This window comes from Daphnia magna, linkage group LG4 (assembly GCF_020631705.1).
Source record: "Daphnia magna isolate NIES linkage group LG4, ASM2063170v1.1, whole genome shotgun sequence".
Lineage (NCBI taxonomy): Eukaryota > Metazoa > Arthropoda > Branchiopoda > Diplostraca > Daphniidae > Daphnia > Daphnia magna.
Window position 1 is genome coordinate 2,378,897 of NC_059185.1, and position 27,813 is coordinate 2,406,709.

At 41.3% G+C, this 27,813-nt stretch overlaps 5 protein-coding genes across 7 annotated transcripts; 3 read left to right on the top strand and 2 right to left on the bottom strand.

The window, feature by feature from the left end:
* Window positions 1-1,606: 1,606 nt before the first annotated feature.
* LOC116920552 lies at window positions 1,607-5,993 on the bottom strand. Its single transcript, XM_045171889.1, has one exon. The coding sequence runs from the start codon at window positions 2,884-2,886 to the stop codon at window positions 2,062-2,064; it is 825 nt and encodes a 274-aa protein (XP_045027824.1). The 5' UTR covers window positions 2,887-5,993; the 3' UTR covers window positions 1,607-2,061.
* Window positions 5,994-6,004: 11 nt separating this feature from the next.
* On the top strand, window positions 6,005-8,718 carry LOC116920536. Its single transcript, XM_032926664.2, has 9 exons — window positions 6,005-6,269; window positions 6,371-6,436; window positions 6,610-6,891; window positions 6,956-7,106; window positions 7,170-7,291; window positions 7,381-7,512; window positions 7,581-7,720; window positions 7,805-8,165; window positions 8,233-8,718. Exons 1-9 carry the CDS (start codon window positions 6,071-6,073, stop codon window positions 8,373-8,375), a joined length of 1,596 nt encoding a protein of 531 aa, XP_032782555.2. The 5' UTR covers window positions 6,005-6,070; the 3' UTR covers window positions 8,376-8,718.
* A 351-nt stretch (window positions 8,719-9,069) lies between these two features.
* LOC116920522 (glutamate synthase [NADH]) lies at window positions 9,070-27,204 on the bottom strand. 2 transcript variants are annotated; one of them, XM_045171858.1, is made up of 33 exons: window positions 26,903-27,164; window positions 26,497-26,560; window positions 26,248-26,412; window positions 26,006-26,136; window positions 25,818-25,944; window positions 25,612-25,758; window positions 24,620-24,763; window positions 24,259-24,555; window positions 24,029-24,189; window positions 23,753-23,858; window positions 23,376-23,665; window positions 23,195-23,294; window positions 22,941-23,126; window positions 22,727-22,872; window positions 22,550-22,654; window positions 22,357-22,492; window positions 22,151-22,288; window positions 21,907-22,092; window positions 21,674-21,845; window positions 21,511-21,606; window positions 21,374-21,439; window positions 20,816-21,291; window positions 19,799-20,747; window positions 18,819-19,738; window positions 18,569-18,745; window positions 17,971-18,501; window positions 17,683-17,904; window positions 14,464-14,753; window positions 14,297-14,389; window positions 14,062-14,231; window positions 13,908-14,001; window positions 13,308-13,845; window positions 9,070-13,241 (listed from the first exon to the last, which is right to left on the bottom strand). In XM_045171858.1, the coding sequence occupies exons 3-32, from the start codon at window positions 26,377-26,379 to the stop codon at window positions 13,311-13,313; spliced, it is 7,323 nt and encodes a 2,440-aa protein (XP_045027793.1). In that variant the 5' UTR covers window positions 26,380-26,412; window positions 26,497-26,560; window positions 26,903-27,164; the 3' UTR covers window positions 9,070-13,241; window positions 13,308-13,310. The 2 variants fall into 2 exon arrangements, with proteins under 2 accessions (XP_045027793.1, XP_045027794.1); XM_045171859.1 differs by lacking the exons at window positions 9,070-13,241; window positions 13,308-13,845; window positions 13,908-14,001; ... (2 more) ...; window positions 14,464-14,753; window positions 26,497-26,560 and having other exon boundaries at window positions 17,351-17,904; window positions 26,903-27,204.
* Window positions 12,476-13,295, top strand: LOC116920554. The gene has a single exon (XM_032926701.2). The coding sequence runs from the start codon at window positions 12,476-12,478 to the stop codon at window positions 13,172-13,174; it is 699 nt and encodes a 232-aa protein (XP_032782592.2). The 3' UTR covers window positions 13,175-13,295.
* LOC116920526 (zinc finger protein 143) lies at window positions 14,835-17,463 on the top strand. 2 transcript variants are annotated; one of them, XM_032926650.2, is made up of 7 exons: window positions 14,835-15,146; window positions 15,210-15,262; window positions 15,335-15,433; window positions 15,493-15,775; window positions 15,838-16,124; window positions 16,194-16,388; window positions 16,450-17,463. In XM_032926650.2, the coding sequence occupies exons 1-7, from the start codon at window positions 14,899-14,901 to the stop codon at window positions 17,055-17,057; spliced, it is 1,773 nt and encodes a 590-aa protein (XP_032782541.2). In that variant the 5' UTR covers window positions 14,835-14,898; the 3' UTR covers window positions 17,058-17,463. The 2 variants fall into 2 exon arrangements, with proteins under 2 accessions (XP_032782541.2, XP_032782540.2); XM_032926649.2 differs by having other exon boundaries at window positions 14,836-15,146; window positions 15,210-15,433.
* Window positions 27,205-27,813: the final 609 nt, after the last annotated feature.

Consider the following 27,813-nt stretch of genomic DNA (forward strand, 5'->3'; position numbering starts at 1 on the left):
CGCATCATTCAAGGATTTCTGGGTTCAATTTAAGCCAAGATGTTACTAGGGAAATTACAGAAAATTTCACTTTGTAACACTTAGACGTCGTCGTTCCCCAAATCATTGTTCCAGTATCTCGGAACACATGCGATAAGCACATTTTCACTCCTTACGAAAACAATTTCAAATTTTTCATCGTTTTGGTAAATTTCCGCTCAATGTCCTGGAACACGGCGTACGAATAGAATATTTAGCTTATTATATATTATTATATTTAGCTCATTTGAAATAAATTGTTTTTTCCGAAATGCTGGGGCGAATCATCTACTAATGCAATCTGGAATCTCCCATTTTTCAGTGTACCTCGATGTTCCATCTTCAGCCACTGCCGCAACCGATGTCCAGCTTATGTTTAACTTTGCAACTGGGACAGCTGCACGTACATGGAACATTAAGATCGCAATGTTACCCTGTGGTGCTTCCTATCTTGGTAATATCAAATGAGTTTCAGAAAAAAATTCATAATTTGTTTGGATAAATCAGTAGCTTGTTGCTGTTTGATTCATTTTTAGCCCCAATGAACTTCAGCCTCCAGTATTTCTCCTCTGGTACGGGCAGAGTGAGGTCTTTCAATTGGCAGGACCTCCCTGGAGCGGCTGTCCGCCAACTCAACAATCAAAATTACAATGTTTGCTTTAGGACTGAACTAGTTTCAGGGCAGGTAAAATTACTTGGTACTTGGTCGGTTTCAAACATAGCCTAGGTGCCCTAGATCTCTTGTTAGTTAAATTTATCAATTAACGGAATTCTCTTGAACAAATGCAGTTAACAATAAACGTGTGGTACGACCATAGACAAATGTTTTTCTGTGCTACCTATCTACTTCATCGTATATGCCTTTGGCTGTAGTTGCTAATAAGAAAGTAGTCTATGCAAATTGTGGTCAGCAACTTGCATTTATTCTCTGGTTCACCCTTGTATCTTCATTACATTTAAAAAGGAAAAAGTAGTTTACATTCTTTTAAAGCGCAACTGGAACCTTGTATGTGTTTCTCGCTTCCCGCTCTTCCTCGCCGCACAACCTTCGATGCCTACCTTTGATTATTTGCTTAACGGTTTCAAAGTGAAAAACATTCAAGTTTAAAAACCTTTAAACACAAGCATCTTTGCCAGACATTATTTCTAGTTGTACATAGGGGCGGATCGCAGTATAATAACAGTAAACAAGAATGAAAATAAGATTGAGAATCGATGGCAGAGCTTAACTTACCTTGACGTTGAGCAACCGCACATATTAAGCTATCCTGCAGATTTCATGCAGCTGTTCGGAGACAGTCGAACAGATTTATTCCAGTCACTTTTTATTTCTTGTAATTTGAAGCAAAAACGACTCAGTACAGTCACAGCCAGAAAATATGTTTTTCCACAAACACCGTTATTTCCCACAAACCCCTGTTTAAAATCAGCACTTTTTAAAAGTAAGTCAGTACTAGTCAGTAATAAATGACACCCTTAAAAGTCAACACGACTAGCGACAGGATTGTAATGGACGTTTGCTTCAGCCGATGTTCGACCATGCCATTGACAAAACACTGTGGGGTAAAGTAATATCAACCTCTTCCTCTCATTTTCTTTTTTGTGTATTGCGACGATTAACTCATCTCGCAAGGGCAAATACGCCCACTTTTAAAAAGTATGGTTGGATCTGCATGCTTGTAATAGTTTCAAAACAATCTCACACTTCATACCATTTCTAAAAGTTCGAAAATTTGTTTTAATTCATTACAGCTTTTTTCTATAACCATTTCCCAGGCCTCTTCACAAGAGTTTGCCACACGTTGGTAGTGCCACGGGTTCGTTTCAAATGCTTGATTGTCACCAGGTTCTATCTGTTCAGGAAAAGTATGTTCACGAAAACGCTTAAAAAATTTTTTTCTTTTCGGTAAATTTTCGCTCAATGTCCTGGAACACGGGGTAGGTCTATAAATAGAGTAGTCAGCTTAGAATGTATATACAAATATGCCGAGTTTTTTCCTTTTCTGTACATTAACAGAATTCTCCATGACTCCACCATCCTACTCAAAAAACGATTTTCTGCCTCTCCTTTATGGGCTGCTTTTCCCTAGTCTCCTCTACGAATTTCACTGTCAACTGGAACTCCATGTTGATAAATATCGAATTAAAATCAAAAGAAATGAGTGAGAACCATCGAGTTCCAATAACTGCTTCTATACGATCGTCATTAGCTACAATCAATGGAAGCTTTGCCCTTTGACCCATATACTCTACCTTGACGTTGCATTCTCCCATCAGTTCCACGATGTTATTTGACGTGTCACGCATTACTCGCGTCGTAGGAGTCAAAGCAGGGCTACCTAGCTCTCCCCAAAGTGATTGCTGGATGATCGATGACGTTGCCCCGGTATCCAACATCATGCGCAGTTCGATGGTTTCTATCCTAACGTTGAGATGGAACGGCTTAGTTCTATGCGTCATGGCAGATGCTTTCAACTTGTTCTTTGTGCGGATGGGAACATTTGATCGAATAGTTATGGTTTCATGATTGAAAAAGATATTCCAATCGATATCCATTAGAGTTGGAAACCACCTCCGTCCAATCAGATTCCGCGTTATCTCATTTTCTGACACTAGAAGTGATAGATGATGTTCTCTTCCAGCCAATAGGACTTTTGCATTAAATCCTCCTTTAACACCAACTTCTGCCCCTGTGGCCGATCGCCTGATGGTGTTGATGTTGGTTAACGAGTGTTGGCCAAGTCCCTTCCAGGTCCGCTTATTGATGATCGAGTCGTGACATCCAGAATCTACTTTCATAATTAAATTATAACCATTGATTTCCAAATCGAGAAAATATTTCTTACCCTCCATGGTGGTAAAGATCATATTTAATTACCCCTAAAAAATTAAACATTTCTTCTTGCGGTCATAAGGACACCCATCTTTAAACGATTTCTGGTGAGCATCACTTCCACCTTTGCTGTTTGTTATTTCTACATTAATATTAATATGTCTGCCGTTATAGTTGATTTTCAATCATTAACGACTATTTCGCATATTATTCAAGAGTAAGATTTTAAATTTTCTCAAGCGTAACATCAAATAATGGTTAAATAATCACCTTCGTTTCACCCATTTTCTTTTGGACAATTGCGTATTAGACCCAAACAAAAACGCTGTATAATATAGTTTTATTGTAATACGATAAATCAATTTTTTTTAAATCTTTTAAATTAATATCAGGCTCAAATTATGCCAAAAAAAGCGATGCCAATATACAGAAACAAAGTGACGTGAGATGGGAAATAGTGCTGACGTATACAGTCCGTAGCCCCTACCTCCCACCACGTTGTTTTTGAATTCTAAGCTTTTTAATTACGCATTTTAATTATTGTTAACGGACGATATGCTTTTCTGAAAGAAGAAAGAAATTGCCACAAAGTTCATTTTTCAGTTTTCCGTTTAATTGTCTGCTGTTCCATGAAAATAAGCATTTTTAGTCGAGCCTGGTATAAACGTGATTCAGACCGAAATAACATGGTATATAAGCCTTGATCCCGACCAGATGTGATTGAGGAGTGCCTGCTATGGATGGTCTAGCGAAAAATGGGGTACTTTACTATAAGTAGGCGGAAGACTGGAGAAAATCGATAAACCTCTACGTATAATATACGGATGTTCGACGCGCTTCCGCCCCCGTCGCGGCCGCTTGGCCATTTCATGGTGACATGGAATAAAGACGTAAACGGACGGTGGTCGGCCAAGTTCAAGTTAGATAGGTGGAGCCAAAAGTAAGCCGAACTCATCTCTGCTCGCATTCCTCACTATTTCCAATTTATTATAATTATATTCATTTTTGACTGACCCTTTTGATTATTGCTATTTAGATTTAATGTGTTCCCGACGGGACTATAATTATCAACCTAGAATTAAACAGGTGTTATTCTTTTCATTTTAATTACGTCCGCATTATGCAACGGCTAATTGCGGTCCGTTGTGCTTCAAGTGCACTACGAAGTAGACGAGGAGAAATCATTTGTTCGTCGGGTGCATTGCTTGAAAAGAAGCTAATAAATCAAGTCGTTAAGTCGGTTGAAGACTCACCTGACATGACAGACAGCAATAAAACAATGTCTTATCTTGTCGTGACGTGAAAGGAAAGACACGGCACGTACGGATAAGACAACACTTGTCCTTTAGAGATCGACAACTTCTGAACCTCCACGTTTTGCATGTATAGAGGCTCCAACAGTTGATCGGAGACGAAGATATTTGGAAAGACAAGGTCGATTTCAACAGATGCAACTCTATATAGATCGGTGTTCGTGACTTGGCGTTTTTTTGGCCCTTTGACTCTCAGCCGAAGAGTCACTTCAAATTCATTTCGGATTGTCTTCCTGTTGATGTTTTCTTCAGTTGTGGACAATCTAGGCAAAACAACGGTCATGTTGAAGTAAGTTTCCCATCAAATGTATTTTAATTTCGTTTCTATCCGAGCCAGCAGATCCACCTCCAATCTCGCCACACTTTGATTCCGCTTCATATCAGTGATGACAAATACACGCTTTTATCGCAATCCAGCAGTGCTGCCGACATCTTTATTTACAACTAAAGTCTTCGTTTCTAATGCGAAGAAAAATGGCTTCTACATTTTCTTAATTATTTCTTTCGTATTACACTACAAGTTACGGTGGACAAGTTGCCTTAAATGCACGTACATACAACATCCCGGAAGATCAACTTTGACTTGAACTTAAATTACTGAAATACTGAAAAATTAAACGTTACGTGTGTCGACACGTTTAAAAATTTTCTTTTAGTTTCACTCAGACAATTTGTGTATGCATTAAACTTAATAAAACAATAGCTCTATATAGACGAATCGGTCGGGTTCAAATAGGTAATTGTAAAAGAATGGGAAAGGGGATGAATAACTACAAAGACTTTGTCTTTGGTGAGCCTCGATGTTCAAAGTCTGTTGGATGCTATCGTTATAACAAGAAGGGCGTGGACCTATCATCAAGGAACTATAACCTAGAACATGACAGACGGTTAGAATGTCAGCCACGGAGATGACGAGTTAAGATTCCTAAGCCCATACGATTCTTATAATGGGAATTACACACGACTGGAATAACGAATGAAATAATTAATTCAAAAATTCCTGGCCATTACACACGAAATGCGTACATGATAAAACATATAGGAAGTGAGGCCAATGTTTCGGTTCAAGGTCTTCGTATTTAAATTTTCTGTCTTTGCCTTAGTAGTACGAACGTACGGTATAAGGAACACAGATTATTGCGACAGCGGACATCGCCTATAGTCATCGAAGTTTTCTAAAATTTCTCTTGTCAACATTTTTCTTTTCGCAAAAAGGGGGGAGGGGATTAAATCCGAAATGGGCACCCTATTCCTTTTTGGAAAGACATTTCGTCAATCACAATCTGGTGATTTGGCATCACAGTCCCAACTATAACATTCGAATTGTTTTATCCAGCTGATTATTTCGTTCGTTAAAGACTTTGCATTTATTAGCGTTACGTCGTGCAATTAATGAACAATGAACAAAGAGTTTGTGCACGTTTGGCTTCGTGAAGTTCACATTACGCATTTTAGGAAAGAAAGTTGAACTCGGAGTGAGCAATTCTAGGCTCGATTAATTTTATCGAAACGATATAGCTGACAAATTAAAGCTTATAGATACTTGGTGTGGGTCGGGCGTCTTTGGTCTTGTAATAAAACACTGTCTCATCAAAGATGTTTTTGCCATGTCGTAAAAGGACAAGGTGAGGGGAATGTCAGGCTGAAGAATAAGACTGACAGGTTGTTGTTTGGAAACGATCTACTTCGGAATCCCTAAGTTCGAAGAGGCACCCCTCCGAAACCCAGAAAGGGGAACTGAAGGATCTTTGAGAGGGCAAGGTCAATTTTTTGAATTCTAAATAGATTGGCGTACATGTTCGCGGATGAACTGACTGGGTATATAAGACACCCCGTTTCAGAACAAATTTCAGATCCAATTCGGATTGTCTTCGGTTCTACATCTTCTGTCCACAAGACAATCGGCATGGCGTTCAAAATTGCAATCATTTTCACGTTGGCTGCATTTCTGAACGTTGGTCAGGGTTGCGAAACTAACCAAGTTGATCAATTAACAGCGAGGCAAGGTCTGGATGAGTTGTTGAAAGAAGAATCTTATTCGTCGGCTAACAACCTGTGGACGACACCATACTACTACAACTACCAGCCACGAACTCCGCTTCCAGGTAATACTTTTTTATTCAATTATCTATTGAAGATTTTGTTAATAAGACTAATGTACGTGATGATTACGTAACGTTTGCGTGTAACCATTGTTGTATTGAAGGGTTTGCTAACGCCTACGAAGGAAGAACACCGATGAACAGACAGCAACCCAACTATTTTATTAAAGGTATGTACTATTTAACTCAATTACTGTACTATTTTTCAAGAATATCATTCGAATTAGTTAAGTACGTAGAGCCAAAATGGAACTATGAATAATTTTATTTGGAACTGTTAGATTCTATCACAGATGTTAATTGAGTTTTTTTAATGAATTTTACTTTAATGTATACATGGTAGATGAGGACAGCCTACCCGAATCTCGTTTGTTCCTCGGCAATATAGCCACCAACCTGATCGGCTCGAGCTTGTTCAACAACCGATTCAGCCCTGCTAATCAATTCAGACCGTTCGCCAATCTCTTAAATCGAATCCCACCCAATAGTGCCAATTCACGCAGTGCTTTCGATGCCTGCACCTCACCAGCGGGAGAGGCCGGCATTTGCACCATGTCTTCCGTGTGTTCCTTGTTTGCCGGAAGGCCTAGCGGATCTTGCTCTCTGAGCAGAGTGTGCTGCGTCAGTAAGTCGAACAAAACAATTTCGTACGAAATACGTTTTATATTAATTTTTATCTTATCAAAAAGATGTGGTCAATGGATGTGGGAAAACGGTTACCTTAAACAACACGTACTGGCAATCGCCAGCTACGGTAAGCTCTCCTTCCAACTGTGCGCTGACTATTAAATTGGACGCTAAACTGGCCGAACAGTCGTTCAAACCCATTTGCCAAATTCGGTAAGAGAATGCATCTGGTTTAAGATTTATCGGATCTCGATGTTTCTGATTCGCTGTTGCTAGATTGGATATGGTTTCGTTCACTACGGCTCCACCAGTAGCCGGAACTTGTACGGATACTTTCCAAGTTGGTGGTGCAACTACAATGGCACCTACGATTTGCGGGGTTAATTCTGGACAGCACAGTAAGCAAGTTCATAAGTTTTTCAGTTTATGATATAAGAAAGAAAATTAGCAGAATTGTAGTGCGTTTGATTATTAAACTCTGTTCCAGTGTATCTCAATGTTCCATCGTCTGGTGTTACGCCTAGTGATGTCCAGCTCATGTTCAATTTTGCTGCTGGTGCGGCAACTCGCTCGTGGAACATCAAAATAGCAATGCTTCCGTGTGCCGCTGACTATCTTGGTAACGATTTAGTTCCATGGCAAGATTAAAAGTAATGCGCTAATAAATTTTGTTGTGATAATCCATAGCTCCATCGGATTGTCTCCAGTATTTTACATCTGCTACAGGGCGAGTCAGCTCCTTTAATTGGCAGGATACGGCTGGCGCCCACCAACTTAACAATCAAAATTACAACATTTGCTTCAGGACTGAACTTGTTTCCTCTCAGGTTTTGATATAGTCAAGTACATTCATATCACGAATTCCTAGCTCCATTAACTTTATCCTTTTGAATTTGGATGATGATAAGCAGCCTGCGACTGAGGCGTGCCTTTCAGTTTGTCAAGTGCCAAACGGTGGCGACGCCTTCTACATAACCACACCAGCCCCGGGTTCCGGTGAAACAGTTACCACTGGAACCACCTTCGCCGCAACTCTTTCTGCTGTGGGCACAACGTTCTTCGATAACTCAGTCACGACTGCGCCTAGAACAGTTGCTGTGTGCCTGTACGATTTCCTTCTCGTTACCGGTGGTAGAGACGCCAACGGAATAGAAGCTGACCGCTACTGTGGAAATGCATTAAACCCAGCACCATTACCAGCTGCAAATGTTCCTGTTACGACTTTAGCAGTTCCTGTTCCTGGCGGTGCCACCACCAGTATTCAAGTGTGCAGTAAGTTCGCAGCAGGTCTTAATTCAAACGTATCCCTTGAATTTTCTAATATCCAATATCGTTACAGCTCCGGTCAAACCATTTAAGATTACCTACAAAACTGATGGAACTGAAGCTGCAATTACAACTGTGACTGCTCCTACTGTTCCCTTTGTAGCGGCACGCGATAGAGGCAACACTGGATTCTGCCTTGACTTCCAACAGCGATAAACACTGCATATCAACACCTGATTGTGGCTGGTCTACCAGACGCCTATCTGAATTGTATCTTTGGTGATGGTATAGTTACAGTTTCAGTGCACGGCATTTAAGCTTTTATGAGGTTTACGTCAACAATTATTTAAATGTAGGTGACGGTTTAGTTGTATAATTTTATTTTACCAAATGTTGTTCAGACTCTTAGATAGAAAAAGCTAAATAGGCAGTACAAAAACTGATTCAATCCAGGCGGTTAGCTTCCATAGCGCTTCATTATTATGCATTGACAAAATATTTTAAAAGCCCGTCTTGTCTGACATGAATACCTTAGTTGAAATAAAAAGCATACACTTGAGTCACCATCTCCATACTTTATTTCTATGGGCGGTCGAAGCTGCTGCTGTGATTAATACTTACACGTGGAACGATGAAACGACAAAATTATTCAAGGCCCAAATACCTTTGACATGGCGGAACAGCCTTATCAGGTCTTGTTGTACAGGTCTAGCGTGACTGGCCTCTTTCCAATTTTCTTCCATAGCCGCTCATTCGGGTTATCAAAGCTCTTTCATACCATTTCCTCTAGCATTGCGATTCCAAATTTATTACGTTTTATGTGAATTTATTGAATTTACCTTATGTCGACTATAGTTTTTGATTTGAGATTTCAGAAATATGCATTCGCCAACATTAAAAGATTCAAAAATAAAGATTGTGAATAATGTATTGGCAACCAAGGTCAGATCTCTCACACGAGTTTATTGAACAACGACTAACAACGCAGAATCTTGTTGACCCTCACGCCAAACAATTTGAATTGCAAATGCCATTTATCCGTTTTTTGGCAAAGTTACAATAAAAAGGCGAGTCCTACTCCTATGAAACGCAGCGGCAAACATCTCGACTCTGCAACTAACCGTCAAAATCAAAAATACACCCGCTGACAAGGTGATCACAGCTAAACATAGTCACGAACCCAGCACAGCAAACACTGTCCAATTTTTCACATTCAGATCGCCCATAACTTCTGACGAACAAAAAAGATTGCATTGATAATTCGCTTCAAGTACCCCCTACCTGTCTGTGAAGGTAATAACGAACCGTTGGGCAACCAGTAGCTGCCTCCAGCAATATCCAGGTGTTTTCAAATTCAACGAGCAAACAGACTGAGGCAATTGTGACGAGCAGAAAGGCGCATGTGTTTATCCTTAAAAGCATCTTTTTAAAAAAAAATCACGATAGCTGCTGTGTGTAATCATCTTTGAGGGTCAAGAGATGGGCAACTGTACAAGTCCTTGGCCCGGGCAATTTGTTTCTTTTTATTGCGTGACATTGAGAATAGCCATTCGCTTGAAATGGCCACCAAGTGTTGAAACTTGAAACTCATAAATTCGTTTTGTCTAATGGCAATTTCTTAACCTTTTGTTTTCGTTAGCGAAGATCTGATCAAAGTTAAAACGAAGGCGGTTGGACCCCAGTAAAGACGTGAGGACTGAAAGTTCTTTTACTCACGATAGGTTGTACCGCGCCTTGATTGCCTTTCGTCACGCGTTCATTTCTGAAACTGTTTCGAATAGGAAATGAGTTGAGCATCGGCGGTTGATTAAGATCGACCTTGGAACAGCAGAAGATATTCATAAATTACGGTAGGCCGGTAACAAGAATTTTCCTATCCCGACATTTCTCCTATAATCACGGCAAAAATAAGAGTTTCACGAAGGTGCGCCTCACTAGTTGGGCTTGTATGCGAACATCATTTTTAAAAAATGAAAAACCAATCGGTGTATCTCATATTTTCGTTTGGCTCGATATAGACATTTGCATAATATGCATACAAAAATACATTGCTCGGGAATGATGGTGATGAGGCAGCACACACATCACCTGTGCCAACAAACTCTTTGTTTGGTCATTGCAAAAAAAGAATCGATTTGTTTTGACAGAAGCGCAAGAGTTCCCAACTGACCGTGAGCAATCGAAGTTCACATCGTCTAAGAAGAAAATGTCCTATAGCTTTTTTTTTAAATTGTACATTTCAGATTTTATTTTTGAAAAAAAAAAATGTTGGTGCCATTTTTCATTCAAGGAAAATACGCTGGTGATCGTTTTTGGCAACGCCTTTAAAATTCTGTTCGTGATTCGGACGCAACCGATTATTGCTCGTTTTATAGTTTGGCAGATGCGCATTTTAAAAAATTTCCAAAACTGCCAATTCCTTTTTATGGAAGAGACTTCGTTGTCTACCCATATTAGGAATGCAAGAGTTTCGAAATTTCAGCGATAGAATAGCGCATAATTTAAAGTCAACGATAATATTCTGCCGAAAGGTCAGCCGACAACTCCGTACAAAATTTCAGAAAGAACAACGACTATCTTCCGAATTCATGTAACGCAGGAAAGAATTTTACAATAGGCAAGGACTTTTAAATCAAAAGGCTTTTCATGTAAAAGAGGGGAACAAAATTTGCGTGAGTGTATGTTTACATATTCATGCAAGGACGACGAACGTTTAGACAACATACAGTCAGCAAATACTGAACGTACCACGTAGAAATGGCGAGGCCAAGGTGAAATGCGTTTTAAGCCTTTCGGGACTTTGTCCCGATAAACTCACTGTACACCATCGTCCTTGAACGGGATACACGCCTCAAAACAAATTAGGAATTTAAATCTTTCCATTCCAAATAAACGGTGGCATACAAAACGGTGATTCATTTGTTTTCTAACCCGAACTCGACATCTTTTAAAATGAGATGTAAATGCCCTCAGCGAGGGATCAATTCACGAACTTAATAACTAAGACCCCGCAACGTATTATTAAGTTCCAAAAGTCACGACCCCTCAAAATGTATGGAACAAAGAGCTAATTTTCTGGGGGCCCCTAGCATTTACATAAATATGGTACGAAAATAGAGTCGGCGTCCTGATAATACAAAGGATGGTCTAATATAAGAAAAGCCTCTACGGAGGGGTCCTTAGACTTGGCAATCGCAATTTAAATGGAAGTACGGGGCATTGCACTTGTGAAATTACGCCATACCGTCGTGATGATGAAAGAAATCGAATTTTAAAAATGTGGAATACACCGACTGGGAAAGCCGGACCACTTAACGTCTCAATCACTCACGGATAAAAACTACCAATTATCTGTGTTCCAGCCAAGAATTTGAATGCCAACCCTTCAAGGCGGCACAGAATCAAAAGGCAAAAATGAGTTTAGCGGATCGTTCGGGAGTTCCCCTAACATGTTCTCTCTTTTGCTTTCAAGAAAAGCCGAAACACGAACCAAAGACGTTAAAAACTCGACGGTCCGAATACACAGGAAGATGGAATGTTGATTCGAGCGGCCTTGGGGAGTTGACCGTTGATACTTTTGGCCATGATTTATGTACTAGTAAAAAGAAAATCGCATAAGAAAAGACCTCCGCGTTGAGAGTATTTTTACGAGTGTAGCTCATCCTTTCAAACTCTTACGATCAGCGTAAAGTTCTCGCAGATTCCGTTTAATGTTTGAATAAGAAAACGAATTTCTACGGCTAATTGCATAGCGGAGACGTCCCATACTTGATTTATGTTTCACTCTAACGACTTGGACGGATGGAAAACAAACTTGATGGCGCAACAACGGCGACGGTCGTTGACGTTTATCTTCTATTTTTTTGGCCTTCCACGTGAAGATCATTAACAGAAAAGTTTCCGTTTCTTTTTCCTAAAATGTCGCAATGGGGATATAAAGGGAAGCCCCCCGTCCCCACAAAAAAATAAATCATCGTCGGAATATTTAGAAGGAAAAAATGAGCACGATGGCAGTGTCCAAACACCAACTGACAGGAATTCATCTCCGTCAGAGAGTCGGTTCCAAAAAGAAAAAATGTTTGCCTCAATTTGTCATCGTGTCACGGTCAGACAATCACGTTTCATTTATGACACACCGCGTTCGCAAGGAGACACATGCATACAAATATCGGTAGATTACAAAAAAAAAACGGCCAAGGAGGTCACTTAATATGTAGACAAAGATATCGTAATCAACAAATTGATAATTGATTTCTCTATCTGTCAAAATTGCTGGTGCTCGGGGGGCGTAGTCTAAGCGTCAGCCATCTCTAACGATGGCAGCGCCTACTCAAGATCTCGTTTCGTTTCCTATTGTTTGCGATGGATATCCAGAATTAATTTTCGATTTGGCAGGAACCGACGATGTGCAACTATTGACCGAATTCATCATGAAAGAGTTCTTTCATCGATTCCCCTTGAAAGACAATTGGGACGTTGAAAAGGAATTGCGACCTTGGATAGGGCAGTACATCAGTCACGTTTGCTCCAAGGGTGTCTCCATCATTCTTCGTGATACCAACAATAATAATCGAATAGCCGCTGCAGCCATCAACGACATCGACTACAAGAATCGACCGGAAGATGATATTAGTTTGGTTTCGTTTGCTGATCCTATCGAGCGCCCTGGGTGGCAAAACATTTGTGATCTACTGGAAATACTTCACGAAGGGATGAACTTGGATGGCGATCCAGTCCTGTCTATCGACCTGATGACCGTGGGCCAGGACTACGCTAAACGTGGGCTATCGACCCAATGCACAAAACTCACGGTTATGCTAGCCAAATGCAAGGGATTGCAATCGATTAAAGTTGAAGCTGTCAGCGAATTTATGGCTCACGTACTTGCCAAGGGCGGCTTTCAAATGATCAAGGAAATCGATTACAACCGATTGGAAATTAACGGAAAGATGCCGTTTGCCACGGAGGATATACATCGATACGCACGGCTATACATTTTAAAAATCGCGGACTAAAAATTAAGTACCACTAACCTTCAATCAAGCACGTTTCATCAATTTGATTGGCAAGCCCCTAATTGTACTGTCAAAATTGTATTGAACATGTCAATTTACGCATTAAATGTTGATGATCGTATGTATTTTTTACCATTTATTTCTTCTTCGGCGGCTTGGCGAGTAGACTGGGATCGATCTCCTCCACTGACAGGCCTTTGATACTGTAAAGACGTGATGCGCGTTCTGAAAGGGAGCCACCGCATTTCATGCCAAGTCTTTGCAGTTCGTGTTTCAAATGGTTGAGACCTAACGACTCCAAAGCTTTGGAACTATCGAAATTCTGCAAGTCGATGGGTAAGAAGACCGTAGGTTCGGGAGTGGCTGGTGTAGGAACGACCACCTCTTCCGCGACAGCAGGTGTGGTGGGAACGACTGTTTCTTCAGCAGCTTGCTCGTGCTGGGGTGGAGTATCAATCACCGATTTAGAAGAACTAGCCAAGGGAATGTTATCTTCTTTTTGAATATTGGGGGATTCAGTTTCATCGGATGTTTCAATGGATTCGGTTTGCCGCTCGTCAGACACTTGGCTGCTGGATTCAGGTGCTTTGGATTCTTCTTCGGTCTTAGTGTTCGACGAAGATTTTCTTTCGTCATCCGATGAATCAGACTCATCATCAGATACACCAATCCTTTTTAATAAAGACCCGTTAATACGCTATTCAATAGAAAAAATGAGAAGAAATAAGCTTACCAAAATGCTGTTTTTTTCATTGCTGGCCCATCATCAGAAGCTTTATGTTTTTTCAATGGTGGTTCAACAGCTGTTGAACTAGAAGCCTGTATTCCTGAAAGTCAAAGATGATGAAAATCAAAGCAATGACAATTAAAATAGACATTGTTACTACCTTGTTCCAAAGCCTCATTCACAGTGTCAAGAACCTCTGATCTAACTCTAAAATATTCAGGATCGTGAAATTCATGATGATATTCCTGTCTTAGCTTTTCCAACTTTTTCTGTTTTCTTTCTTCTCGTTCCTTTTCTCTATCAGCTTGCTTTGAAACCCAATCTTTAAGTCTACATTTTAGAGAGGTGTTAAGATTTATATTGCATCTACCAAGTACATCAATAAAACAATCTACCTTTTCTCCTCATTAATATCCCTAAGCCGCCTTCCACTCAAGTCACGACAGGCTTCACGGTTGGTAGTTTTTTCAATTTGGGCTCCAATAGCTCTGAAGCCACGAATCAAAGTTATCAAAGAGAAAATAAGTAAAAAAAAAAAAAAAAAGAAAAAAAAATACAATACCTCAACATAGAACCGAAGCCACCTTTCCCGCCTGCCAATGAGATACTTGTTCTAATGAAGGTATCGCTTTTGGGCCACGGGTCACAACTTCCCGGCAAAATTTGAGAGTGTCCACGGAAAAATTTACATTGAACATTTTGCCTTGCAATGCTGAGGTGCTTACTAAGCTCGTCGACAAGGTAATCATGAGACAACAAAGTTTGCTTTTCCAATTGAAGCCAAACAGAAGAAGGAAAAGACTCGAGATAAACGTCGGCCATGATGTGTTTTGGTACGGAACTTTCAGGCGTCTGATTATTCGAAACAGTAAAGTCCCAAAGAGAAAGAAACTAAAGAGGCTCGCTAGATGGCATTGTCATTTGATATGATTTCAGAACCATTCCCTAGATTTCCCTTCCTTCGTAGGATGAAAGAGAAGTGAAGTAGGGTAAAAAAATGGACATGGACGATGATTCCAGAAGCATGTTTGCCTTCGATGGCAATTCAAATACTAGTTTAACAAATTTAATGTTACCAGTTTATCACCAAGAGAAGATCACTAACATTCAAGATTACCTGGATGGTAGTATCGACTTGAATACCTGTTTTGGTGATGACTTAAACACATCCGAGAAAAGTGTAAGCTCTCTGCAAAATTTAACAACACCGACCGAAAGCACCGACCAGGACATTGAAAATGAGGGGTATTGTACCACTTTAAAATATCTTTCCTAATTTGTTGGATTTTAATAAACATCATTTTCCAGGTATATCCAGCACACTATTTCAGCCAATGAGATTTGCATGCAAATCAATCCAGGTTCTTCAAATTGTATGCCCAGTGAACCAAGTCATGCAACACTGACCATTGAATCTGTCAACTCTGAAACAGATGAAAGGACCAAAAAACGTTTCCGTTGCAGGTTTGAGGGATGCCCACGAACTTACAGTTCCGCTGGTAACTTGAAAGCTCACACCAAAAGTCACACAGGTTACTGACATAGTTTTTTTCATTTGAAAACATTAATTAACAAGTTTGCTTTGAATTAGGTGAATATACTTTCAAGTGTACTGAAGAGGATTGTGGGAAAGCTTTTCTCAATTCCCACAGTCTCAAGATCCATGTACGGGTGCACACCAAAGATCGTCCCTATGGCTGTGATATTGTGGGATGTGAGAAAAATTTCAACACACTCTACCGCTTGAAAGCTCATCAAAGGGTGCACAATGGCACCACTTTTAAATGTGAACAGTCTGGATGTGTGAAGTTCTTCACTACCCTCAGCGACCTCCGTAAACACAAGCGCGTACATTCGGGAGACCGGCCATTTAAGTAACTAACGCACAATACGAATTGAAATGACTCAGGCTTATTGTTTTGTTTTAACTCTATAGATGTGAACACGAAGGATGCACGAAATCATTTCGCAATAGCCATCACCTGAAATCCCATTTGTTATCTCATACGGGTGAGCGACCTTATGCATGCAGTGACTCCGGGTGTGGTCGGACGTTCGCTAAGCGCAATTCCTGGAAGTTACACTTGACTAAGCACAAAAATTCTTCTGCGCAAAATGGCGATGTCAACTCGTGCGATGAGACTATCGGGCGTCAAGTGCTTAACTCGGTCAATCCTGACGAAATTCGGTTGACTACCGTTCCTTCTTTAGATGGGGTCCAAGGTAACGCCAACTCAAAACATTTCACAGCAAAGATTTTTTTTTAATGCATTTTTCTCGTGTTCCGTGAAGCGTATGCGGTGATTCCACTGAGCGCTGAAAGCGTGAACCGAATGACGCAGCGGAGCGGGATGAGTCTCGAGCAGCTTCTGACTGATCGCAATTTAGCGTTACAGCCTTCGGAATCTATTGACCCATTGGCTGAATCATCTCCTTCCGCCATAACTGAAGACAGTTCCCAATCGATGCAGGAAAAAGCTTTTGATGGTAAGTCCGTCCTCTTTCACTTTCGGATCCCAGATATGATTTCGTTGGTTATTTTAAATAGAAACAGAGATATCTACCGATGGGACTGGCATTACAGACATTACTGACATGTACCAAATGGAAATAGTATCGGCAAGTCGTACCCGAGCTATAAGTGACCTTGAAAATATGTGCAGTTCTCAGATCGACCAGCCAGACCATCTTTTAAATGAAGATCACGATCGATTGCTGAAAGATGTGGCAGCAGCTGTTGACATTTGCCATTGCAATCCATGTCGCTGTGACCCTTTGCTCAACGATTGCAGCGTCTCATGCAATCCGGTTTTGGATTCCTCATCGATGGATGATTCCAGCCAACCACAAACGACCACAGGAAAAGGTTGCGGCTGTGGCTGTGGCAAAAAACCTTCGAATGAACCCGTGGCGAATAAATCAGCAAGTCGGATGACCGGATGCGGTTGTAATTGTGAAAGTGGACCATCAAATTCAGCGCTTGAAAATAACGGAGAACTCAATCCAGTCCAGCATCCGGCATCCATGCCTTCATGTCATCAAACTGAAGCGTTGCCTTGCTCCGAATCATCAGATGCAGATCCTTGTTGCATTGTCGTTTGTTTGAAACACCTCAAACGACAATTTTTAGCGGATCGACCTAAATGCTGTGCTTGAAAAAAATTAATTTACTTATCTAACCTCTTCACCTTATCGTTGTTGGCTATCTCCTGGGAAGACCGGAAAAAGAAATCAAGTCACGTTTTAACTGTTCCTGCCTTCTGTTTTTCTCCTCTTTTGCTGTTACACCATTCTATACATTAGTGTCTTTCTTCCCTGTTATCTTAGTACACGTTTGGTGCCGGGTTTTCTTCATTTCCAATTTTCGATATCGAAAGTGACCCTCCTATTCAATCTTCCTTCTACTGCTGCATGTTTCCAAGTGGCGAGTGATCTTCTCAGACCAGCTATTGTGTGTTAGATGTGTATTCTCTCCCTCATCAAACAGTAGCATTCATAGCATAGCCATATGCAAATTAACTGTCATTCAAGGGGACGAGCTATATAAACGGTATTAAAATAAGCAAACGACGTTTAATTTGTTTTTAAAACAATTAAAGCCCCAATCACGATCATGCATCCCTTACGATATCTAAATGCAAATCTAAGCTATTAACGTAATATAGTTGATTAGTAATAATCAATGGTGGTTTGATTGAGTCGTACCACCAATACAGCCATTCAATTGAATGATTCCTCCTGGTCCGCTCAACGAAGACGAACCCATCAACATTTGATCTACCTGTCGTGCCGCTTGCCGCCCTTCGGCAATGGCCCACACCACCAGCGATTGGCCTCTTCTGCAATCTCCAGCGGCGAAAACACGGGCAACGTTAGTCGAGTATTGACCATTAGGCGTTGCCACATTACTGCGAGGATCTTCATCGAGTTTTAATTGATCGATAATGTAGCGCTCGGGACCAAGGAATCCCATGGCTAATAGAACCATATCACACTTGAACAACTGGAACACGAAAACATTTCATTAGAATTCTGATTGCATTCTTTAAATTATGAAAATTGATCTCACCTTTTCGCTTCCAGCAATTTCCGACATGATCCATCGTCCGGCTGAGTCTTTTGTCCATTCGACTTGCACTGCTTTAATACCAGCGACTCTGCCATGTCCATCATTCACGAATTCTTTGCTCATCATATTAAACAGACGCGGATCTTTACCGAATTTGGTTTTGACTTCATCGTGACCATAATCAACTTTAAAAACACGACCCCACTGAGGCCAAGGATTGTCGGCAGCTCGTGAAGTTGGCGGAGGTGGAAGAATTTCGAACGTCGTAATAGAACGCGCTCCCTGGCGGAGAGACGTTCCGATACAGTCGCAACCAGTGTCACCTCCGCCAAGGACAACGACATCTCTGTCTTTAGCAGTAAAAGCTGGATTTCCCAATTTATTATTGGGAGAAGATTGCTTCTTTTGCCAAGTTTCTAAAAACGCAACGGCCTGATAGATTCCGTCTAATTCTCGGCCGGGTATCGATATATCTCGAGGTTTAGTGGCCCCAAGACAAAGGACTACGGAATCAAAGTTGTTGTGCAATTCCTATGCCAAAATATAAAAACAAGAATGATTTTTATATCACAAAACAAATATTTGATTGATTGCAAACCTTGGCAGAAATGTCCTTGCCAATATTAACCCCCGTTCGGAAGACTATTCCTTCTTTTTCCATCAAGTCTATTCGCCTTTGGACTACACTCCTGGAAAGCTTCATGGTAGGGATACCATATTGAAGTAGGCCACCAATCGCGTCATCACGTTCATAGACGGTGACTAGATGCCCAGCCTAATCAATCAGAAAGGATAAACTTAATTATTTTATTGGTCCAAAAAGAATATAAAACAATTTTTAAAAAAACCTTATTAAGTTGATGAGCGCAAGCTAATCCAGCTGGACCGGAACCAACAACTGCGACTTTTTTGCCGCTGCGGAAGGACGGAGGATCGGGTTTCATCCATCCTTGCTCGAATGCGTGATCGATGATGGCACATTCAATCGACTTGATGGTAACGGGCGAACTGTTAATGCCCAGCACGCAGGCGCTTTCACAAGGAGCCGGACAAACTCGGCCAGTGAATTCCGGGAAATTGTTTGTTTGTAAAAGTTGATCCAACGCGTCCTTCCATTTGTTTTGGTAGACGAGGTCATTCCATTTCGGGATGAGATTGCCAAGAGGACAACCGTAGGAACTCTGGCAAAATGGCACACCGCAATCCATGCAACGGGCAGTTTGAACTTTCAATCCTTTGCGGATGTGATTGAAATTATAGATTTCATCCCAGTCATTCATTCGTTTCTCAACCGGCCTATAAGATTGAAGTTCGCGGTTGTATTTCATGAAACCCCTCGTCTTGTCCAACGCCTTTTCAGTTGTGGCGGAAACCGAACCGTTGACCACCGCATCCTCGATGTCTTGAATGGCAGCTGATTTCTTGTGAAATCCATTGATTTTGGCAGTAGAATTACTGTTGATTATTGGTTTTTCACGCTGCGCCTCCTTCAGGCCTTGCAGAGCACGTTGGTATTCGTAAGGGAAGACTTTGACGAATCGGCTGCGTGATTCCGGCCAATTTCCGAGCAAAGCTGAAGCCACTTCGGATGAAGTTTTCTCGACAAACTCTTTAAGTAGAGAATGAACAAGAGTGACATCTTCATCTTCGACTAAAGGTAACAGTTCCACCATCGACGTATTGCAAACACTAGCGAAATCGCCTTTGACATCCAAGACGTAGACAATTCCGCCCGACATTCCAGCAGCGAAATTACGTCCCGTAGATCCTAAATGATATGAATCCATTTCCATTAAATGCGAATGTTAAACTTCCGAGAATGTCATACCTAAAATTAAGACTATTCCGCCAGTCATGTATTCACATCCATGATTTCCTACTCCTTCGACGACAGCAGTAGAGCCGGAATTGCGGACGCAAAAACGTTCGGCAGCTACACCACGTAAAAAGACACGTCCCGAAGTGGCACCGTAAAGACATGCATTACCAGCGATAATGTTTTCTTCTGAGCGGAAGCTGGAGTCCGGATGCGGATGTATAACGATCTCGCCACCAGACAAACCTTTGCCAACGTAATCATTGGCATCGCCTACAAGAGTAATGTGGATTCCGTGTGCTAAGAAAGCGCAGAAACTCTGTCCGGCAGATCCTTTCATGAGAATGTTGATGCTTCCGGATGGAAGTCCTTTATCTCCATGTTGTTTAGCGATGTGGTAGCTAAGCATCGTGCCTACAGCTCGATTAGAATTGACGATATCAACTTCAAAGTCAACTCGACGGCTGGTTCCATTCAATACGGCCGCCGACTCCTTTATCAATATTTGATCCAGGTGATCCTCGAGGCCGAAATCTTGGGCAATTGATCCACCAACGATACCAACTCCAGGCCGCATTTTCTGGGCATTGCGCAGCAGAGCGTCAAAGTTCAAAAATTTAGCTTTGGATGGAGCAGAGGAATCCAGACCGTCACGGGCACGTAGAAGATCAGTCCTTCCGATCAATTGCTGGAATTTCGTGAATCCAAGCTTGGCCATTTCTTTTCGGACTTCTTCTGCCAGCAAGAATAGATAATTGATGAGATGCTCAGGCTGCCCATTAAATTTCTGGCGAAGAACCGGATCCTGAGTCGCAATTCCGACTGGGCACGTATTCAAGTGACATTTCCGCATCATCGTGCAACCCAATATAATCAGCGGAGCAGTGCTGAATCCGAATTCATCTGCACCTAATAAGGCTGCCACTATAACATCGAATGCCGTCCTGATTTGGCCGTCCGCCTAATATAAAATGAAGACGCATCTATTAGAAATTTTTTATTTGAAAAAAAAGGGGAAATTGTTTTAACCTGAAGGACAATCCGTGAACGTAAATCATTCAAGACTAGAGTTTGATGAGTTTCGGCAACCCCAAGTTCCCAAGGGAGTCCGGCACTTTTGATTCCGGTCCAGCTACTAGCTCCCGTGCCTCCATCGTGACCAGAAATGGTGATGTGTTCCGCCTTGCCTTTGGCAACGCCAGTGGCTACTACACCCACACCGACAACGGATACGAGTTTTACGGATATGCGAGCCCTGGGATTTGCGCATTTGAGATCGTAAATCAACTCGGCCAGATCCTCGATTGAATAAATGTCGTGATGAGGAGGAGGAGATATCAAGCCAACTCCCGGCACGCTGTGTCGCGTGCGTGCAATCTCGGCCGTCACTTTGTAACCGGGTAATTCGCCACCTTCACCCGGTTTGGCTCCCTGAGCCATTTTAATTTGCAACTCGTCAGCATTGGCAAGATAAGCTGCTGTCACTCCAAACCGGCCACTGGCAACTTAAAGTTTTTTTTTTTTTTTTTTATTTAAGAGATTAGAATCAGGTTCCTCCGACAGGAAAATAAATTTTTAATTAAAAACCTTGTTTGATAGCAGAGCGATGATTATTTTCAGGATCCTGGTTCAAATAACGTTCCGGATCTTCCCCTAAAGCATTCAATTAAATTAAACTGTGTTCACTATGAATGATTTTAATTTCCGAATGTAATTTGACGTGCCTCCTTCTCCGGTGTTGGATTTAGCTCCAACGCGGTTCATCGCTTTTGCAAGGGTAGTATGGGCTTCCATTGAAATGGATCCAAAGCTCATTGCACCTGTATAACACAATGAACATGTCTTTTAAGGTTTCTTTTAATTGAAATCAGGTGAATACGGAGAAACCTGTTACGAATCTCTTGACGATCTCAGCAGCTGGTTCGACATCATCAATGTTGACGGGCGATTTCGATGGAATCAGCTCCAACTGACCTCGCAGAGTGCATTGGCGCAAACTTACCATTGTAGATTCTTGGAAACGAGCAAACGCATCTCGACTATTGTTTTTGGCTGCTTCCTACAGGATCCAAATACAAATCAGTGAAAATAATTATTTCTGATGATTGCGCAGTTCGTACCTGGAGGTTGCCAATACTATTAGGATCATTGACATGTTTTTCTCCGCCATGACGCCAATGATAAATGCCTGGTTCGCGCAGTGTGTACGTGTCACACTGACGTTGTTGAAACGTCAACGCGTGACGACCCATTGTCTCTTCAGCCAGTTCTTTGAATGTTACTCCACTCAAACGCGACGAGGTGCCCTACGATAACAAAAATGTGGTAATTGGAAAGTAGATTAACTAGTTAGTTTGGTTTTACCTTGAAACATTTATCGACAATCTCGCGAGACAGTCCAACTGCTTCGAAGATCTGAGCTCCCTTGTACGATTGAAGGGTCGATATTCCCATTTTGGCCATGACTTTTGAGATGCCATTTTCCATGGCCGCAACGTAATTCTGCAAGGACAGTAATAATAATTAGCCTAGAGGTCACTCTCGTCAAAGAGGATTAAATTGATTTTTACCCGAAATATTTCCTTGTCGTTGTATTTCTCATTTAGAACACCTTCGGCTCTCAGGCGCCGGGCAGCGTCGAAAATCAAATAAGGACAAATGGCATCGGCTCCGTAGCCCAACAGGACGCACATGTGATGCACCTCCCTAATCATAATGGCAATGATGTTATAAACTTTTGTTGAAATTTAGAAGTAGACGTACCTGGCTTCGCCCGTTTCTAGGATGAGGGCCACTTTCATCCGAAGCCTCTCTTCAATCAGATGATGATGGACAGCCCCTAGAGTCAAGAGGGTACTCAACGGAGTCCTTTTGAAACGGGAAAAATGTTGTTTAAAAAACTTTCAAATACTTAAGAGGACTTTTGACGATTGAAAATACCTTTCAATCCCGGCTTTCTTATCGGACAAGACAATAAACTGGTACTCGTCATTGACAGCCTCTGTCACTTCCTGACAAATTCTGTCCAATTCCACGATATAATCTAGGGGTTTACCAGCTTCGATGGTAATATCTACCACTTGAGTCTAGAAAATCAATAACGTCAAATATCTCTGATTTTACTCTAAAAAAAAAAAAGATAAAAAAAAAAAACCTTCCAATCCTTAAGGCGAGAACGGCAAATGACGGACAGATCTTCGGGTGATAGAATGGGCTGGTCCAGGTACAAGCGACGGCATTGCTGTTCACTCGGTTCCAAAATATTGGCTTCCGGACCAATAGGGCAAGCCAACGACATGACTATCCTTTCACGGAAAGGATCGATCGGCGGATTAGTGACCTAAGAAAAACAACATTTCTATTTACATCAGAAAAAACTGTTAAAAGTCTGTAAATATTTGGTTTTACTTGGGCAAAAAGCTGCTTAAAATACTCGTAGAGTAAAGGGTGGAATTCCGAGAGGCAAGCCAACGGGGCATCGTTACCCATTGACCCTAAAGCTTCTTTCCTATTCGTTTTAACCAAAACAAATTCAGAAATTTTTGAAAGAAAATGTTTGTTTTTCTTTTCTTTGAAGTTATTTGTTTACTTGGTAGTGAACATGGGAACGAGCAGAAGTGTCAGCGTTTCCAACGTATAGTTGAATAGCGACAGCTGCTTCTGGATATCGACGGCCGATTCGAGATGGGAGACTGGGGCAGATGGTTCACCGTTCGATATTTCCGACGACGCTTTTCTTAAATCATCCAGGGTGACCAGCTGGCTCAACCAACTGGAATGTGGTCGACTACGAGCGATGCTCATCTTGATCTCATCATCACCGATGATGACTCGGTTGGCTGTATCCACCAAAAGCATCCGGGATGGCTCCAATCTTCCCTGAGTTCAACGAAAAAAAGAAGAAGTTGATTGAAAACGAATCGACATTTCAGGGCATTTTCTCACTTTAGAAGAGTTTCAACTCACTTTGTGTACAATATCGATCGGATCTACATCGTAGACGCCTACTTCTGAGGCCATGACAACCACGTTGTCTTTTGTGACGTAATAACGCGATGGTCTCAGACCATTCCTAACATCAAAAGAAATGCATTTTGAATAGGGGCAATGCTATTGTCATTAGAAATGTCTTGTTGGACCAGCAGTTCCTAATGAATGCTCCAGGGAAACGAGCATGCATAGGGAGATTAAAGTCTAATTTTACACAGCTAAGGATAGAAAGGGCAAAGGATTTATTTTTACCGGTCGAGAACAGCACCAATGTAGCGACCATCGGTAAAAGCCATCAAAGCCGGTCCGTCCCACGGTTCCATGGCGCATCCAGCCCATCGATAAAAATCTTTTTTCTCTTGATCCATAAGAGGATCTTTCTCCCACGCTTCGGGAATCATCGTCATAATAGCCTTTCACAAAAACAGAAAGCGTTTTTGAATGTTAAAAAATAAACCTTTTTTATGTAACAGGATTTTTACCTCGGGAAGGGATCTGCCTCCGGCACGTACGAGGAATTCAAGAACGCAATCGGCCGATCCTGAATCACTGAGATTGGGTTCGACAACAGGGTAGAGTTCAGCCAGTGCTCGTTTGCCGAACCGTTCGGAACTCATCAAACCTTCCCTGGCTTTCATATAGTTGACGTTGCCTCGAAGCGTATTAATTTCGCCATTATGAGCCAACATCCGCAACGGATGGGCTCGTTCCCAACTGGGGAACGTATTGGTCGAAAATCGAGTGTGCACCAGGGCCAGATAAGTTTCATATTCGGGTCTCTGTTGACATTGAATTTAAAAATTCGATTAGGTGGAAATGTCTGAATGTCAATTCAAAACTTACATCAAGATCAGCAAAGTAAGTCCAAACTTGGTTGGATGTCAGCTGGCCTTTATAAACGATGACGTCGGGAGATAGGCTGCAAATGTAGAAACGAGCTCCAGGCCGAGGGATCCTGTGCGTCACTTTCTTCCTCAACACAAAGACCTTAAATATTAAAGAAGTTAGAAAGAAAAAAGTTAGAAAATGTTGTTCTGTCATGTGCACACACACAAAAAAAAAGGGATCGTTACAGCACCACCGCCATAGGTATGTGTGCATGTTATACAGAAATCTGTGTAACATTCTCTTTTAGGATCAATGCCAAAAGAATAGGACGTTATTGATCCTTTTACACGGGAAGAATTGCACTTGTTTATACCTCCTTCTGACTAGAGAGTCAATAAAAAGGATCTTTTCAAACTTTCTTAATTCAATTCTTTAGAAAAGATGGAAATTGGTACCCAATCCAACGGGAGACTGTACCCACCGAACCAGAAAAGGTGAATTAACATGCGGGCAACATATTCTATTCTAACGAGCTTCTATTGTATGTGTAGTCAAATATTCAATTCCCCGTTCGTTTGCATTAAAAGACGAACTATTCCGGTGTCAAATCTAATCCACCCGGGAAGAAATTGAATAAGGAAAATACAAAAAATAGGATGGGCATTTTCAGTTGGTAACATCATCTTTTGCAACCGCACAGATTTTCTTGCTTGACGTCACAAGAAGCAACGCCAAACCAAGTTGAGCAAATAAAAAAAGAGATCTCTTTCCCTTATCGATCGTAGAGTTACCCGCTTCCTTTTTAAAACGAACATCTAACGAGAATCATCCTTCATTCTTGGCAAGGGTGTATCCATTAACTTATAAGAATCGTATCGATCTCGCCTCACACAAAAAAATGCTACGACTCCCCCTTTTTTTTTTAACCCTTAACCATTGAAACAATTCGCTCAATTTGTTGCCTTTGGTGCGATTTCATCTAAAAATTAAAAATTAAACAAACGAACCTTTTCCAAGAAAACAATTTCGTCTTCTGGGGACGTAAATGCCGGATTGTCCCATGTAACGAAGACTTGTCTCATTAACGGTTCGCCATTTCGAGCCACTTGCCCAATGACTGAACTGTCAGTCGGTACTGTTCGCCAATAGAGTACCTATTAAAGCAACACTTTAGGTTTTCCAACAATTGAATTTTGGAGAATAAAAAGGAAACCTGAAGCGAGCATTCTTTGGCAATCTCCTGGAACATGGCTTCGCTTTCGGCATGATGTTGTTTGTCAACAAAACAAATGCCAGTAGCGTAATGACCTAATGGAGGCAATTCGATATCAGCTTCTTCCCTACAAGCAACATCCGTCAGATTACGAGAACATGTCCAATTGTCAAATAACAGGATTTTACCTAACGATGGTTGCGTAAAGCTGATGGGGGATGGCAGTTAATACTCCAGCACCATCGCCCGTATCATTGTCACAGGAACAGGCTCCTCGATGGATTAAACGAGAAGCCAAGGTCCTGGCATCTTTAAGGATCTGATTTTAATTAAAAATTGACTCGTTAGTTATGGCTTTATTGTAATAATTAGTAGGTAGACAACAACTTAATAAAAATCGTAAAGAATTTCAGGACTTTATTCGACTTACTTTATTGGAACGGATGCCATCGATTTGGACGACGAATCCAACTCCGCAAGCTTCTTTCTCTAAAGCTGGATCGTAAAGGCCGTCCACTTCTGTAGGAGCGATCCAATCATTTTTGGATTCAACTGCTTCCATAATTCCACAGTTTGGCCTCCACCGTGTCTTCTCCTAACATTACGAGCATATTTTTCATTTTGTAAAGAAAAATCGATTTGTCCATAGGGCAGATAAAAGAAAAGGTTTTTTACCAACCGATCAGACAAGAAATCTATCTAGTGCTTGTCGTGTCTGAGGTTGTTTTCGAAAATATATTGTCCTTTGAAAAAAAAAAAAAAAACGATTGTTTATCGTTTAGTTCCACTTTTTGCCTTTGTCGCAAACAGATGTCGAGTCTTTTATGGCTTGTAAATAAAACACCACCCCCAAAACCATCTTCAAAGACAAAGCCCGCGTGTTATCTCTATCTGAAAACCCATTTCGCGATCTGACAATGTGTGCAAAATTCAGGAGGGAATACTAACCGCCAATTGTCTCTACAGACGAGATAAGATTCTCAGAATTAAAATAAGTTGTTCTCTTTTAATCGAAAAAAAAATTTCAAAACAGACACGAATAAAAAAAGTTACCATAGAAACGATTGCATCAGAATTGTATTTACCTTTTTCCTTCACTACCAAACCGGGGCGGTATGAATGAATTATAAAGAAGGCGTCGGTCAGACGTCAGATCACGTGGTGGAAGAATTTAAAAAACCACAGTAAACACTTTCACCAGTTGTTCGAGTAAACAATTTTGAATCGATACAGTCGTTGCTGATTGTCAAAAACCAATTTTGGCGCGTGCAAATTAAAAATAAATCAAAGACACAAAGGACACGTGCAAACCGCTACGACCGAAGGTTAGGAACCGACTGGCAAAGAAATGCATAGGAAACAGCAACGAGGGGGGTAGAGAAGTAAGTACTCCAGTAGTGTATACACCCAAGTCGAAATAAAATAGGAACAGGAAGCAAAAAAAAAGGACTAGTGGGGGAGGAAAGACATCACAAAATTGGTTATTTTTTTTTTTCCTTCTCTTTGGAACAAGTCCCATCGTTGGCTAGTGGATGGTTCCATTTCATTTTTCTATATTCAAACCTTTTCTCCCCCCTCCCTTCTTCTCACCCCTGTCCCCCGTGTGTGCGTTTGTCTGTTGTTTATCGATTGGACGTGGGGAACAAGTAGAAAAGGAAGGGTAAGCTGACGACGTCATCATTGTAGTGCGTTTTGGGTGCAGGTGCATTGTGTTGGTGTGGACATTCGTGGAAAATGTTCTATTGTCATCAATTATTGACGAGTGAACATGAAAATAGATGAAGGATTTTCTCAGTTTAACAGTTTTGTATTTTCAGAAAAGAAACGTTCGATGCGCCATCTTTACTTAGCGTAGATCACTAGTAAAGCAGTATCGTCTGCTACAGCCATCTATAGTGGGGAATCTAAAATGCGTGAAGGATTGGTGGGAGGAGACAAAGGTAAAAGAGGACCCATACTTGAAAAGAGAAAAATTCCGGGATTCCGGGTGGTAACT

Bases quoted from the DNA above. Each gene is read 5' to 3' on its own strand.
- LOC116920552 (XM_045171889.1), bottom strand. From the start codon at position 2,886: ATGATCTTTACCACCATGGAGGGTAAGAAATATTTTCTCGATTTGGAA.
- LOC116920536 (XM_032926664.2), top strand. From the start codon at position 6,071: ATGGCGTTCAAAATTGCAATCATTTTCACGTTGGCTGCATTTCTGAAC. The intron at 6,270-6,370 runs GTAATACTTTTT...GTTGTATTGAAG, and splicing joins GCCACGAACTCCGCTTCCAG to GGTTTGCTAACGCCTACGAA. The intron at 6,892-6,955 runs GTAAGTCGAACA...CTTATCAAAAAG, and splicing joins GAGCAGAGTGTGCTGCGTCA to ATGTGGTCAATGGATGTGGG.
- LOC116920554 (XM_032926701.2), top strand. From the start codon at position 12,476: ATGGCAGCGCCTACTCAAGATCTCGTTTCGTTTCCTATTGTTTGCGAT.
- LOC116920526 (XM_032926649.2), top strand. From the start codon at position 14,899: ATGGACATGGACGATGATTCCAGAAGCATGTTTGCCTTCGATGGCAAT. The intron at 15,434-15,492 runs GTTACTGACATA...GCTTTGAATTAG, and splicing joins TCACACCAAAAGTCACACAG to GTGAATATACTTTCAAGTGT. The intron at 16,389-16,449 runs GTAAGTCCGTCC...TATTTTAAATAG, and splicing joins GCAGGAAAAAGCTTTTGATG to AAACAGAGATATCTACCGAT.
- LOC116920522 (XM_045171858.1), bottom strand. From the start codon at position 26,379: ATGGAAGCAGTTGAATCCAAAAATGATTGGATCGCTCCTACAGAAGTG. The intron at 22,655-22,726 runs GTATTTTCAATC...CCGTTTCAAAAG, and splicing joins AAGAAAGCCGGGATTGAAAG to GACTCCGTTGAGTACCCTCT. The intron at 13,846-13,907 runs GTAAGCTTATTT...TTTATTAAAAAG, and splicing joins ATGAAAAAAACAGCATTTTG to GATTGGTGTATCTGATGATG.